We start from the raw sequence: 16,112 nt of genomic DNA on the forward strand, positions 1-16,112 counted from the left end.
CATCCTTACATCCACCTGCTAACAAGATTCCCTTTAGGATACAAGGATATTTTACTCTTCAGTGATCAAAAACACCTAGACTGCATCCTATTCCAAAAAATGCACCGGTCCTTTTCATTGAAGAAGTCGGTGGATTAGAGACGCTCCCTTAGCCATCATGTGTTTTTCTTAATAGTACAGTAAACCGGGGTGATGGTTTTAGGAAGAATTGGGTGTACTCTGCGCTGTGCTCTCTGCAGCACAACAGCTTACTTCAGTATGGTAAGTTATAAAGATGTGGGTCGTGTTATTGTAACCTGATTTGAGCAGGGCACTCCTCACCTGTTGTTTCTGTAAGTTAAATTGTTATGTTATGTACTAATTGTTATTGCCCTGTCTACCTATTGTAGAGCCCTACGGAATATGATAGCGCTATATAAAATAATAATTAGCTTCATTATATGTGACAGCTGCCCAGTTTAGCAGAGTGGAGACTTGTTTAGAACAGCATTTCCTGCAAAAACACTTTGCGGAATGAAGAAGCTGACATACATACCTCTAAAGAAGTGTTATGTTGCTTGAACAGCCCTATTTATCTGGTAGACATGCATGTCCATGCATTATTATTATTATTATTATTAAAAAAGCTAATCCATATGATACTATGTGATAAAGTTTAACTAATTATGAATAGAGCCTTGTTGGCTCTTGCACTTTATGGCTTCCTACATCATACATTTGTTTATTATTATCAGGGCCGCCATTAGAAGTTTTGGGCTTCTTATAGAACAAATGGTTTGAGCTCCCTTCCACACACCAGGATTTTCTCTTTTTTGGTGGCAAAGATGGTACAGACAAGCCATTAGGGGGACACTGAAAAGCTGTTTGGGAGCAAAGATGGCCCAGACAAGCCGTTTGGGGGCACTAACAAGCCATTTGGGCATAAAGATGGCTCAGACAAGCCGTTTGGGCTCAAAAATGGTGCAGACAAGATGTTATTGACTTTGTAACCAAAACTGTAACTATTAAGGGGATAATCCATGTGATACAATAATAAATGATGATAATAATAAATATATAATTATTTTGTGACATTAAGCTGTAAATGAAAATAAGTATGTCCCTCTCATTAATTATATAGTCTCACCAAAACGGTAAAAGATAAAGATTAACTGAATCAGCAAGATGTTTATATATATTATTTATATGGTAAGGTTGAAAGGGGGAAAAAAAGGGTCCATCAAACGCAACCTTTGAAAGGCGCCTAATTTCATTGATCCAAATGAAGGCAAAGGCAGTCAGAATAAACCCATAAACCCTGGATTAACACATTTTCAATTACTGTTTGTATCCCTGAATAACCTTTCTTTCCAAACAACAATCCAGTTTATTGTTACAAGCATCCACAATCCTTGCAGTCACCACTTCTACAGCTAATGCCTTTCAGAGCATTACAGTCCTCATTCTGAATGTACAGCTTGGATTAAGATGGATCTGTGGCTAATTTCTGTGAATCCCACCAGTCACTTGGTAGCTTGGAACGCAGCATGAAATTTATCAGCTGCTGGCCTTAATGGGACATTCTAAAGCACTTGACACTTACCTGACACATCATTTGCAGCCATGCTGGTTGAAGCTGTTAATCAGTGGCAGTAAAGCACTCCGATTTAAAATCAATGGGAATATTTTACACATGCACACTGCGGTCCAAACAGACCTTTACCAGAGCCAGTCCTGGAGCTGATTTAGTTAAGTACCGTATTTGCTCGATTTATAAGACAAGGTTTTTTTTCCAGAACAAATGCTCTGAAAATCGGGGTCGTCTTATAATCAAATGAGGTCGGACTATGAGACTAAGATCCGCAGTGCTGCAGGGGACCTGGATCCTCCTGTCTTATGCCCCCCATTTAACCCCCCCAACTTACCGGTGCTTCTGACTCCCTGGTGTGTAATCGGGGCAGCAGGTACATGTCTACGCGATTCGCATAGCCAACTTCCGCTGCAGCCGGAAGGAGGTGCCGTTAGCAGCGGGGGTCATCTGCTTCCATCAGCCTTCCCCGTCTGTCAGAGAGGAGAGTTCCCCGCAGCGCTGCGGGGAATTCTCTCTGACAGCCGGAGGGTGTATGCGCGATGGACGCAGACAACCCCCGCTGTTAATGGCACCTGCTTCCGGCTGCAGTCATAGCTTTTATTAAAAAAAAAAAAATAGTTTACATAGTTTACATGAATTAACATTTACTAGTAAAACTTTTTTGGGGGGTCGTCTTATAATCAGGCAAATACGGTACATTCGTCCAAATACATCTCCTGCTGGGCATTTAAAGGGGTGTGTGGAAAGAGGGTTTAAATGCATAAAATGCCCCATGCATTTGCAAAATGGGCATGGAAACGTAAAAGGGCTATTCAGCTATCATACACATTAAAGTGCCAAAAGGGATTCCAACCCAAGACCCAAGTGATTGTAGTGGAACATCTGGGCTTTATCTTTTAGTAGTTAAAATGGACAAGCATATTTAATGGCAGTGTATGTGGTTTTGTCTGTCTTATTTATATGCATATGTTTCCCAAGCGATGAGTCTTACAACCATCATGTTTACTTCTCATTTTGTGAGATTGTGATGGCATCTAGTAAATAGAAGACTACTGCCTTTTAAAATATTTTATTGGGGATGCTTTAGTACATTCTGTCTGAACTTTATCAATCAAACAATTCTACAGTTTTCCAGAGCTAAATATTGTTTATAAATATGCCTCTGATTATCACCAACAATTTTAGTTGATTTATTTGTTACAAATATCAAGACACTAAGTTATAACCCCTAGGGGGACTGTTGAGGTGACTGTCTACGATACTTAACAAAAGTAAGTTTTTGCAGCAATAAACAGCTGTTTAGAAGTTCTGCAGTAACATTGGTCTTTCTGTTCCATCAGCTGTCCGACACTAGCTTTTCTTGTGAGGTCCTGTTTTCAAATTTTAGACTATTCCGCCAATTCAATTAGAAAGATATTTTGGTGGCAGTGGAGAAAATAAAATATCTGCATAGCTTTACATAAAGCTGTTGCTGAAATCCCACCATCTTTGGTTAGCACTTAGACACAAGCAAGTTGACTTACATGGAGACTCCAGTCAATGAGACACTTAAGAAATGCTGGCATTTTCCAAGGTTTAAATTGGGTTTATTAAAATAAAGATGTTTTGCCAGTTGGGATTATATTGCCCTTTGCAGAGCTTTATTAAAATAAACTGTGTCTAGAACACTAGCTCAACATGATTGCAAAAGTTTGAGTCTGTCAATGATCATACTTTAATACTCTCCAAAATCAATATGCATTTTCTTGAGTGGTTGTGGGTTTTTTTTCTCTGGGATGATTGAACCTTTCATAACATAGGAACATGGAAACTTTGACCTTACTGGGAGGAGTGGATGTTAGAGTTCAAAGAATAATAGTGTGTTGTAAGCACTGAAATGCAGAAGAACAGCTTATGCTAATGTGTGGATATCATTGGGATTTTTAACTGGGTCTTCCTGTGATCTGAATATCTCCATCTTAACTAGTTAGCGGCACCCAAGAATATGGAACAGGTGAGTGCGTGGAGATGCATGTGAGTGGCAAGGGCCATTTAGAGAAACTTGCACTAAGCAAGCACAGAAAAGTTGATGAGATGATGGTGTATGGCTATACATTGGGAGTATGTGTATAAATATTTATAAATATTTAAATGTCTGTGCAACTACACGAAGATGATAAATAAACAGTCAGGAACCAGCTTGCGGGTGAATGAGAACACAGCGTTTCTCTTTGAAATGCTGATTGAATGAATGAAAATATACCAACCAAATAAAAAAAAAATAACTGCACAAATTTCCCAAAAGTTGGGCACAAACTAACATTTAAGCAATTTTCTAATGAAATTTGTAATAAAATAAGTAGCAAGCATGAAATGGGAGACTTTAAGAATTAGTAGTAGTTATGAGGTGTCTTAACGGAGCAATGTGCCTTTAAAGATCATATTGCTACTTGCCTGCTGTAACCTAAGTGGGGGTTATGGGCTCATTCATAGTCTAAAATGTGTGTTGTGTTTCTTGTGACCTTGTTTAAGGTATGTCTGTTGAACGCGAGCACACACTAATGATAAACTCATTGAATGTGTTATTTAAGCACTACAACTGCCACCACAATGAAAGAGCAAAAAAATATTGAAACACTCAGTCCAGATTTGCCGATACACTTGCAAAGGATGCTTAATGTTACATTTATAAGGTAAAGGGGCAGCCTTTTTTTTGGCACTAGTAGGGCAAATGTTTTTCATCACTGATTGTATCACAATTGTATATATCAGTTGGTTCAAAGGTCTTTTTTTTCGAGTAGCATTCCTTTTGGTGTTTAAAGAGTAGTAATGTTATGTAAAGCCATACCATCATCCTGATTGTCTGGGAGTTAGGTATATTCTTAAAGGGACATCATGCTCTTTCGTGCATATAATAACTGAGTAGTACCTTTACATTTCAGTGATTTCCCCTTTCCAAATGCATGGGAGAATTCTGCAGAATCCCTTCATATGCATTTGCCACTTTCACCACCTCACTGCTATTTTCCACTTAGGAGATGTGTTCTGTGATATACATACCATCAGTCACCTCCAGCACTGACTGCTGTGGGCATGTGCAGAAAGTGCTCCCATTAATTTCAAAGGGAGTGTGTTCTTGCCAATGATTTCAAGCCTCGAGTGATTTTTTTAATTTTTTTTAATTTTTTTTTAAGAACTCATATTAAAGTACATAAAGAGTACATTAATAAGCATTGTTCTTTAGTGGGGCTATCAGGGACGCTCCCTTTACGTCTACATAGTTAGTAATAGTCCAGGAACCAAGAGCTCTGTGCCATTTATAGGCTCAAAAGCTATTAGATTGTAAGCTCATTTGAGCAGGGCCCTCCTCGCCTGTTGTCTCTGTTAGTCAATTTGTTATGTTACATACTACTTGTTATATCCTGTCTACCCATTGTACAGCACTATGGAATTTGATGACACTATATAAAACAATAAATAATAATAATACTTAGGACACAGTGTATTAAGTTGTAAAACAACTGCACTATTAACACAACTTCACTTTTTTAACAATTAATAAAAAGTACCGAGGTGACATGTCTTTGAAAGTGTTGTGTTTACTGCTGCTAAACCACCTGATCTACAGATCACCAGCTTACTAGATTTCACAGATTTATGCAGATTTTTTTGTTAAATATATAAATACATTCAACAATGCTGGTATTACATTCACATGCTAGAAGTAAAGTCTGGGTTTTATGGTAAAGCATCACATCTGTTATATTTAGTTTTCTTTGTTTACATTTTATATAAGCCAGTTTTTTACAGTACAATAAAACAAAAAATGGAATGATGATAATGATTTACATTACATTTAAAGTCACTACATTTAAAGAAGGCGCCTTGTCAATTTATTTGGCTGGGGCAAAGTTATACAGGGCTACTGGATACATTCAAAGTAGAAAGCCCTATGACATTGTTTAAACAGCATGTGTTGTTTGCCATTAATGGCATGAAATAACTATATTTGCAGAATGAAGTACCAAGTGCCCTGTCTGGCAGCTGCCTTTGTTAATTGGCTTCTGCTTTTGCTTACACTCAGTTGTCTGGCAGCATTCCCTATTCTTTCGTTTTGAGGATTGGCAGAGGTGTCTATAAATATCCGGGAGTTGGCTAGGTCATTCCTTTTCTCTCATCTGACCTGTTTGTGCAGAAGCATAAACTGCATCTCGCTTAGATGAGAAACTGTGCCAAGCTGTACAGAGTTCTTAATGCAGAGTTCTTATGCTTAACAGGAAAATCATGCCACAAAACAACTGAACTTTTTTTTTTTAAGTACCCCTGGAATATAAACATGGACCTCTATCTGCTAATCATACTTATAACTTTCTTAGTGTTCCTCTTCAGTTACAAGTGCTATCGGGTAAGTGGAGAAAGAGTGTCTGCTACTGCCGTGTGCAGGACAGACTGAGTGTGCCTACATTATGGTAAATCTGAGAATGCTCTTTCTTTATATCTTTTGACTATTCACACCCAAACCCCTCTAGATTGCAAGCATGCGAGCTGGGCCCTCTTTACCTAGTATATCGGTTTGTCTTTTGTAGTTTTCAATGTACATACTGTAAGAAGCACTGGGTAATGGAGGTGGTTACCAGTTATGTGTATGTATCCAAAAACAAAATATGAAGCCACGCTTTTGTAAGATTTAAAATTATTAAAATGTCTGGGACCTTCTTTTTAATCCAGGGGTGAGTGCTATGATGTACATTGTTATATATCTATGAGTTGCTACATTAACAGGACAATCAAAAAGCTGAAAAAAATGTATTGCAGTGGAACAGATACTACGAAGACTGTGTAAGGCAGATCTCATGGGGCTGGGGCAGACTAACAATAGAGTATTTGACCCAGGGTCCCTGCTTGCTTGTTGCAATGCAATTTCTATATGAGGCTACATTCCATAGAAATAATACTGTACTTGTGCTTGGTGATGTGGGAAATCAGATGGGGGCCACCAACCAGAAGCTGAGATTCCATCATGGATGTATGATCAGTGATGGCAGAATTGGCTTCATATTTCTTGTATTGAGACATATTACAGTCAGTAAGAGTGGCAGCTGCATGGCCTCTTGCTTGTAAGTAAAGGGCAAGGGTCAAAGTTACTGTGTCAGGATCCCCCCAGTCAGCAGCCTGCAGCTACAGGAAAATAGACACCGGAGGTAGAATCTGCCTCTCCCTGCCGCTATATGGGAGATCAGGCTGCCTTTTGTAAGTCCTGACTCCCCCTCTCAACAGAAGCAAGTAATGCTGGCTTCCTGCTGACCGATCGCTTGTAACGCCTGCTGGTGCGAGTGCTAGTAAGCCGTTACATAAAGAATGCCTGATTGCGCATTCTCATCCCGACACTGCCCAGTGTCAGGGTGAATTGTGCTCTCACTGTCTATCAAAAAGTTGTTGAAGAGAAATGTCCTACTGGCCAGAGACACTGTTACCTCAGGGCCCTACTTGACCTTGATCCAGACATGGAACCAGAAAAATATACTTTTATTGTGGTTAGAGGACCTTAAATGTGTAAGAGCACTGTAGGGGTAATACATTACCTAATATTAAAACCGTATACTTTTACTGTGTTTGCATCAGTGAGACATAGCAGTAATTTTACTATGCAAGTTCACTTTTTTCAGATTGGGTCCCACTCAAAATGTGTTCAGAGTACTCTATTAGCTTGCTAACAACATTCCTTACTTTATATGTCATTGTTTACATAATTATTGTAGATTTGTGTGTGAATATATTATATATATATATATATGTACACTCCTATACTAAATGTACCTTATCTTGTTGCTGCAGGGCCAGTATCTCCAGATGTATCAAACCAGTTCAGTACCGCATACTCCTTCTGTGATGTCAAGTCCATCTGCCCCTCCAGTCCAGGCGTGGCCTAACCTGATGTTGTCACCAAGTGTAAAGCAGTACTCCAAGTCAGTCTTTTTGTACTCTGATCCCTCAGTTCCCGAAAGCGATAGGTCATCCCGTCCCCTTTTACTGTTCCTGCCGTGGTTGGGCTCAAAAGCAAGAGCCTTTGAGAAGTACATCCTACTGTATTTTAAGCTTGGCTTTGATGTTCTGGTGGCTGAAAGCTCTTTATCCCACTTCCTGTGGCCCAAGAATGGATTGGACTATGCTGGACAATTAGTAAACCTCCTAATGACAGAAAAGGACTTCTCATCCCGTAGTCTTTTTGTTCATGCTGTCTCTATAGGTGGCTACACTTTTGCTCAGATGTTGGTGTGGACATCAAAAAGTCATGGGGAGCAGAGGAAGACCCTGGATAGAATTCATGGCCAGGTTTATGACAGCCTTGTAGTTGGCAGCATGGAAAGGATGGCAACAGGTAATCAAATAAGTAATAATAACAGTGAGTTTGAATTTATTTTATATAAACAAGGCTGTAGCCATGGTCCTTTTATGGAACATACCATGGGCACAGCATTTTGTTAAAAAGTCTACCACAACACCTTCCAATTCACCCAACAGTTTCCATTTAGACTTCCCTTGAAAACAATGCATTGGTATTCAATGTAAGATTGGAGGAGGTGACCCAGGGAACCTCTGAGACACTGGCCCCCATTCAGCTGTAGTAGCGGTGGTATTACATGAGCACAGTATCAGTGTTATGCTTATGCTTTTCTTGTGGTGATTGAAGTTCTAAAAAAATGTAAAAACAAATGTATGTCCTTATATCATTGACTTAGAACTGTTTAAAGAAAGGTCTATACACTTTTTCAGTTTGAAGAGTAAATCATTGCACAATACTTTACTAAATATTTTACACATATTTCAAGCTCTGGTTCTTTTTAATATATTCTAAAGTTCTAACTGTTTTTGGCAGGTGTTGCAGGGATGGTTAGTCTCCCTTTTCTAAAGTCACTGGTGGCTCGTGGGACACTTTTGTACTTTAATCTTCTTAAATCCCAAACTGTGGATTACTATGAAAATGGTATACAGACTTTTTGGAATATGCCCCTAACATGCCCAGCTCTCTTCTTCTACTGTATGGACGACCCACTGAGTGATCACACTGCAGTGGAGCAGCTCAAGAAGGACTGGGAGAAACGAGGAATCAAAGTGCAAAGCAAGAAGTGGAACAGTTCATTGCATGCCGGCCATCTCCGGAGACACCCACAAGAGTACACAGAAGAACTTGAAAAATTCATTCTCAACACTCTGGCCAAACATCCAAAAAGTAAATTGTAAAGCAAATATTTAAAAAAGTCACCCTTTATGTTAAGGGACAGAGCTTGCATCACGTATAATTAATGCTAGCTTTCTAAACATATTAATGTGGGCAGATTTTTAGCAGATCGGTGATTAATTCAGTCTAGAGTAGAGAATTCAGGATAGGAAATGAAGTCATTATGCTGGTTTCACCACTTTCTGACTCGGAACACAACTTTGCTGAGGTCACGAATATTGAAAATGGAACAAGGAGGCATGTAACAGATATACTGTGTGTGTGTGTATATATATATATATATATATATATATATATATATATATATATATATATATATATATATATATTGTGCACCCATAATAGCACCCATAAAAAGGAAGCACCAAAATGGGAATATGTACAGCTAAAACATTGCTGTACACTTTTTATGAAGAAATGCAAAATTGTGACATGATGTGTTACTGACTGGAGTGCCACAGAATGTACATGCAGTTTCATAACATTTTGGGCAAATGCCCTCTCAAAATTCAGTAAAGCCTAAGAGGCTGGCAATGCCTTTATAATATATATATATAATTATAAAGGCATTGCCAGCCTTGCTGAATTTTGAGAGGGCATTTGCCCAAAATGATATAGATATACCGTATTGGCTCGGATATAGGCCGCCCCCGTAAATAGGCCGCACCCTAAAAGTTTGGTGCTTTTTTAAAGGAAAAGTTTTTTTCTTTAAAAAAGCACCAAAAAAACATGCTGCCACTCTGTCCCCCCCCCGAGATACGCTACCACTGTCCTCCCTCTCCGAGATACGCTGCCACTGTCCTCCCTCTCCGAGATATGCTGCCACTGTCCTCCCTCCCCGAGATACGCTGCCACTGTCCTCCCTCCCCGAGATACGCTGCCACTGTCCTCCCTCCCCGAGATACGCTGCCACTGTCCTCCCTCCCCGAGATACGCTGCCACTGTCCTCCCTCCCCGAGATACGCTGCCACTGTCCTCCCTCTCCGAGATATGCTGCCACTGTCCTCCTCTGCCCCCCTCTCCCCAACTTACTGGAGCAGACTCCCGGGTTTTTTTTTTCTTTAAAAAAGCACCAAAAAAACATGCTGCCACTCTGTCCCCCCCCCGAGATACGCTACCACTGTCCTCCCTCTCCGAGATACGCTGCCACTGTCCTCCCTCCCCGAGATATGCTGCCACTGTCCTCCTCTGCCCCCCTCTCCCCAACTTACTGGAGCAGACTCCCGGGTGTCTTGCGGCGCCGGCGGGGGACATCTACGCAATACAAGTTGTATTGCGTAGATGTCCCCCGCCGACCCCGCAAGACACCCGGGAGTCTGCTCCGGTAAGTCCGGGGAGGGGGTGCAGAGGTAAAACGCATCCGCACGATGCGCTTAGACAACCTCCCGTGCCGGCACCCCCCCCGTGGGAAGTGCTGGCAGGGGAGGCTGTCTGAGCGTATCGGGGAGTAGGATACAGGTCCCCTGCACCGCTGCGGGGGATCTGTATCCTAACCCCGCTGCCTGCCCGGCGCCCGGGACTGCATGTCCCGGCCGTCGGGCGCTAGACCCCGAATATAGGCCGCACCCCCCCTTTAAAGTCTTAAAGTGGGGGAAAAAAGTGCGGCCTATATTAAAGCCAATACGGTATATACTGCTGCTGTTCTATTGAGGATGCCTTCTCTAGATATATATAAAAATACAATGTTAAGTGTTTTGGAAGTATCACTCCAGATTAGAACCCCAAACTTTGGATAGAATAATTCCCACCTGCATTGTAAATAACCTGAAATGCAATGTCTGGTACTACAGGCTGTATGGGAGTCTGATGTTCAGTTCTATACTTATTGTGTATTTTTTGGTCTGTTCCTTCCAATTGAAAATCAACACTCCTCCTTTGGATTGTTTCTACACTCCTCCACGGTTCATAATGGGACATGCTAACCTCTCTAGCAGGATATTTGTAGCTGCTGGGTTCACTTTCATCCACAAGTTGAGAATATATTTAAAGTATATGAAGCCGTATGCATAGACCTGGTGGTGCACCAGAAAAGTAAAATGAGAAGGACCAGTGAACCAAACACAGTTTGCGTGATATAATGGGCATTATGTTTTTTTGTAATAAAATGCAGCATTAGAATTATACCGGTACTGTGAATTCCCAAATGCTTTGTATAATGTATTTATGCCCCATATTTGCATTAATTTTACAGGCATTGCTTGTTGTGTGACTCCTATAAGCACAGACTGTTACATAAAAGTGTAAACGCTCCCATAAAATGTAACACATCTTACATTTAACAGGATTCATGCTTCTTACTTCCAGAGAACCCTCACTCTGCAGAAAAGAGGCAAATAATAATTAACATGCCCTTTCTTTCAGTTCTTTTTCCCGCCCTTTCTTTTTTTCCCGCCCTTTCATTTCTCTGCCTTTTTTCTTCTCTCTTTTTCTCCCCTTTTCAACTCACCTATAATCTCCTTACCTACATTCTTTTCATTTAATTTTTTCCTCATCTTATCCTTGCTCTCTTCAACCTAATCACTTGGAACCTGGTCCAGATTTTCTGGGATGTCATCCAACAGGAAATTATCTCTTGTTACATTTTATGACTCCAATAAAATGTAACTGATGTTATGTGGGTTTTCTAAACGTTTATTGGAAAGATGCCACTCGCAGTCATTGGTAGAGCTGACAATGGTTACACATGTCAATTATATGCAGCATATAAACATGCTAAAGATCTAAATGTAATATTTTTGTCTAAGTGGAACAGCAACTTTAATAAAGTAAAAGCTGTATCCTTATTGTACCTTTTGGTTGCATGTATTTAATGAATTGTCTCAGATGCTGGCTGATGCAGATTAAAAAAACTACCTCGCTTAATTTAAGGTGTTAAATATCCTGCTGTTCTTTTATATTGCCTTTTAGTAATTTTGTATAAGGCTTAAAATCTTATTACATAATTGTTTTTATCTTTAAAACAAGTCTTGTTGTTAATTTAAATCACTGTTTCTTTTTGGAGATTCTCTGTTGCCAAATAGAATAAAAGACATGTTTACATTTAAATCATATTTATACATGTATTTATTCTTTAAAATGATCTGACTATTTCTGTATTCTTGAAATAAAGCTTTCCTTAAATTTGTATTTTTTATTTATGACATATTTATAGATTGCCTTTTATATCACAAGCTATGAGGAAATTGCATTTAAACAAATGCTATTTTGTTTGTAGAAGATCCAGTCAGTTAAGTGCACCTATGAAAGCTGAAAAGTTTCTGATTATACATGTCGTCATATGTAATTATTTAATGTTATACGTCTTGTGTAAATGATAAGGGTGTAATGCAATAACTTTCTTCTGTTCTCTAGCTGGCCGAAATTATGGAAAAACCGTTCTGTACACGGAGTAAAGATAAGCACAGCCTAGCAATTCTTGTAGAAAGCATCTCCTATCCACACAGGTGGATTGTTGCAGCTAATCCATCCTTCTTTTAAAGGCAACAAAACAATTTCATTTTGTTCCAATAAACCACATTTATCAACAGACCTAGAGGCTGCCATTGTTGTCAGCCATGTGATTAATTTGGGGCGACATCCCCTGATCATACACTATGCTCAGGTGATGAAAAATGTTCTTCTTGATCTAGTAAAGACCTCTTCTCCATATACATATGAGTCTCACTGGTTGATGACAATAGATCCATATATTGTGTACTACAAAGCAGTATGATAAGGGAGGCAGTATATTTATCTAGTAGATAATAGAGCTAGAGCACATACACATGACAAATATTATGCAAAAACTGAACTTGATTTAAAGCAGAAACCAATATATTTTTAAACAATGTGTTATTAGATACAAGTTTAAAAAAAATAAAAAGAAACTGGTGCCTTTTTAATGAAACATGCAGTGTACTTGTGATAGCTAAGGAAAATATTTGGTAAAATAATCTAGGAATACTTACAAGTGGACCCAGAGTGAACACATTGAGGGTTAGGTTTCCAACTGTGCACATTAGCTATGGGGCTAGTCTTATTTTATGGGCACTATAGCACATTGAAGTATACTGCAGCCCAAGTTCTGCTACTTCCACCCATTTGCTCTTTGAAAAATGTCCATTATGTTAAAAACCAAGCAGTCTTGAGAGCCTGAAAAAGATATAGAAGGGAGCGTTACATTAAATGGTTCCTTCTCATGTTAGTGTAATATATTTTTAGCTGTAAAACCAATTGGAAAGAAACAATAGGCAAGGAGCATGCCAGCAGCTTTGATCTTATGTGATCTTACATGAACTGATTGGCAGCTGAATTTAACTATAGGCAAACATAATCCTCTATTTTTCTAACATCTTCTGGATTAACATTTCATTAATGTAGATTTATGGCAAAAGCAACGTGTCAACCTGACAATGGCAGATGTATATTTATTAAATCTGGAACCATAATGTTTAAAGCAATAGGTGGGCCAATAGCCACATAATGATAATACATTTGGCAACCTGCTAGCTTATTATGTCCTGAGCTATCAGTATTTAGATATTAAGTGTAAAGTACAATGATTGCTTTCCAGGTTACTGTATAACATTGGCACAGAAAAGAGGTTGCGGTGACCTAGGTAAACATTTTTTTCTTTTGTACAAATCGAGATATAAGGGTCATGTTTAAACAGTGAAGATTACAATGGTAATTATTGGTTCACGATGTTCAGAAAGTTGAAAAATGGTGCAGAATCTATTAGTGCTACAGACATACAAGTTAATGATAACTGTCATAGTTGCAATTGCACATGGTAACGTATGGTCACATAAGTGTGCAATGCTAAAATCTGTAGATGTGAAAACACTCTGGATATGGGAGTGAGGAATATACACTCACTGGCCACTTTATTAGGTACACCTGTTCATGTAGATTAAGTTCAAACCGAGCATCAGAATGGGGAAGAAAGGGGATTAAAGTGACTTTGAACGTGACGTTGTTGGTGCGAGACAAGCTGATCTGAGTATTTCAGAAACTGCCAATATACTGGGATTTTCCTACACAACCATCTCTAGGGTTTACAGAGGATGGTCTGAAAAAGAGAAAATATCCAGTGAGCGGCAGTTGTGTGGACGAAAATGCCTTGTTGATGTCAGAGGTCAGAGGAGAGGGGCAGACAGGTTTGAGATGACAGAAAGGCAACAGTAACTCAAATAACTACTCGTTACAACCAAGGTATGCAGAATGTCATTTCTGAACGCACAACACCTCGAACCTTGAAGCTGATGGGCTACAGCAGAAGACCACACTGGGTGCCACTCCTGTCGCCTAAGAACAGGAAACTGAGGCTACAATTTGCACAGACTTACCAAAAATTGACAATGGAAGACTGGAAGAACGTTGCCTGGTCTGATGAGTCTCGATTCCAGCTTTGTCGTTCAGATGGCAGGGTCAGACTTTGGCGTAAACAACATGGATCCATGCTGCCTTGCATCAACGGTTCAGGGTGGTGGTGATGTAATGGTGTGGTGGACATTTTCTTGGCACACTTTGGGCCCCTTAGCACCATTGAGCATCATTTAAACGCGACAGCCTACCTGAGTATTGTTGCTGACCATGTCCATCCCTTTATGACCACAATGTATCCCTCTTCTGATGGCTACTTCCAGCAAGATAATGCACCATGTGAAAAAGCTCACATCATCTCAAACTGGTTTCTTGAACATGGCAATAAGTTCACTGAACTCCAATGGCCTCCACGGTCACCAGATCTCAATCCAATAGAGCACCTTTGGGATGTGGTGGAAGAGGAGACTGCATCATGGATCTGCAGCCGACAAATCTGCAGCAACTGTGTGATGCCATCATGTCTATATGGACCAAATTCTCTGAGGAATGTTTCCAGCACCTTGTAGATAGTGAAGGCAGTTCTGAAGGCAAAAGGGGTCCAGCCTGGTATTAGCAAGGTATACCTAATAAAGTGGCCAGTGGGTGCATGTGATCAGCATGATGCCTACATGCTTTACAATGTTCATTGTCCATGTACAGGAGTAGACCAGTTTTTGCACAAGAAGGAATTCCAGTTTTCTTAGACTGGTTGTAGTAATTAATGAAGTTTGCATACTTTGCCATAGTTTCTTACTTTGTGGAAACAGTTCGGGGCAACCTTTTCTATTCCAGCATGACTGTGCCCCAGTGCACATAGCAAGGTCTATAAAGAGGTGGATAGAAGAGTTTGGTGTGTAAGAACTTGACTGGTCTGCAAAGACCCATGACCTCAGCCCCATCGAACACCTTTGGGATCAACCAGAACAGAAATTGCGAGCCAGGCCTTCTCAGCACCTGCCCTCAAAAATGCTCTACTGGATGAATGGGCAAAAATTCCAACAGAAACAGTGCAAAAACTTGTGGAAATCCTTCCCAGAAAGGTTCAAGTTGTTATAGCTGTAAAGGTAGACCAACTTCATACTAATGTCTATGTGTTAAGAATGCAATGTCATAAAAGTCCCTGTTGGTCAGGTGTCCCAATAATTTTTTCCATATAGTGTAGGTTTAGACCTCCAAGATATTACTTTTTAAAATTAATTTGCACTTGCTTTCTTTAATGTTTTTCTTATATATTTATTCGCATGTGTTTAAATGTTTCGTACGTGTAACATTATGAAAGCATTAGGTTTGTTTATGACATAGAAGGGTATTTGATTAATAGTTCAGGAAGGGACAACGAGTCAGGTATATTTCAGGATATTTTGGATATTCTGGACCAGCTGCAGCAAGTCATAAGTATGAATGCTTTTTATGAATTTATGTCATGAAAGATCAGGACAGTTAATAAAGGCATACCCTGCTTAACATAAGTAAATACCCAAGGCATTTCAAATGACCAAAGATGGATATTTTTAGGTAAATGTGATATAGTATCGGTGGCTATTTACGTACTTAGTGCCAAAAAACCCCAAAAGATGGAAACATAATTTACCCAAATTAATATACATAAACACTTACTGCAATCTTACATTTTTATTGTGTTTTATTACTATGTAGTTATGTGAACTATAAAAGAAATAATACCATGAATTAATTTATGAATGTTGCTATCAATCACAAAACGACACTTTCTAAGTTCAATATAACTTTGTATCTCCCAGTTCTGCAGGTGGAGAAAAAAATTACATATAGTCGTATCAGGTTCAAAAAAGGGCAGCTGTAAACTACAGAGAATTGAGTTCGTTTTCCACGAAATTGATATTAACAATACAAGTACAACCAGGGTACAATAAGCTGTGCAAAATCAACACATGCTCCATATAGTACAATATCTAACGAGGGCCTGATGGTCGCGTCCCAGGTTTCTTGTCGGACGGT

At 39.5% G+C, this 16,112-nt stretch overlaps 1 protein-coding gene across 2 annotated transcripts; it reads left to right on the forward strand.

Annotated features, from left to right (window-relative positions):
- LOC128491799 (uncharacterized) lies at positions 1-9,336 on the forward strand. Of its 2 annotated transcripts, none has more exons than XM_053464119.1 (4): positions 1-261; positions 7,385-7,928; positions 8,427-8,901; positions 9,205-9,336. In XM_053464119.1, the coding sequence occupies exons 1-3, from the start codon at positions 193-195 to the stop codon at positions 8,789-8,791; spliced, it is 978 nt and encodes a 325-aa protein (XP_053320094.1). In that variant the 5' UTR covers positions 1-192; the 3' UTR covers positions 8,792-8,901; positions 9,205-9,336. The 2 variants fall into 2 exon arrangements, with proteins under 2 accessions (XP_053320094.1, XP_053320095.1); XM_053464120.1 differs by lacking the exon at positions 1-261 and adding an exon at positions 5,879-5,954.
- The last annotated feature ends 6,776 nt before the right edge of the window (positions 9,337-16,112 follow it).

Source organism: Spea bombifrons, chromosome 4 (assembly GCF_027358695.1).
Source record: "Spea bombifrons isolate aSpeBom1 chromosome 4, aSpeBom1.2.pri, whole genome shotgun sequence".
Classification (NCBI taxonomy): domain Eukaryota; kingdom Metazoa; phylum Chordata; class Amphibia; order Anura; family Pelobatidae; genus Spea; species Spea bombifrons.

What these genes read in the sequence shown, in the direction of transcription:
- LOC128491799 (XM_053464119.1), top strand. Translation starts at nt 193, where the DNA reads ATGGTTTTAGGAAGAATTGGGTGTACTCTGCGCTGTGCTCTCTGCAGC. An exon ending in CAACAGCTTACTTCAGTATG is followed by an intron (nt 262 to 7,384) that starts GTAAGTTATAAA and finishes TTGTTGCTGCAG; the next exon opens with GGCCAGTATCTCCAGATGTA. An exon ending in CATGGAAAGGATGGCAACAG is followed by an intron (nt 7,929 to 8,426) that starts GTAATCAAATAA and finishes TGTTTTTGGCAG; the next exon opens with GTGTTGCAGGGATGGTTAGT.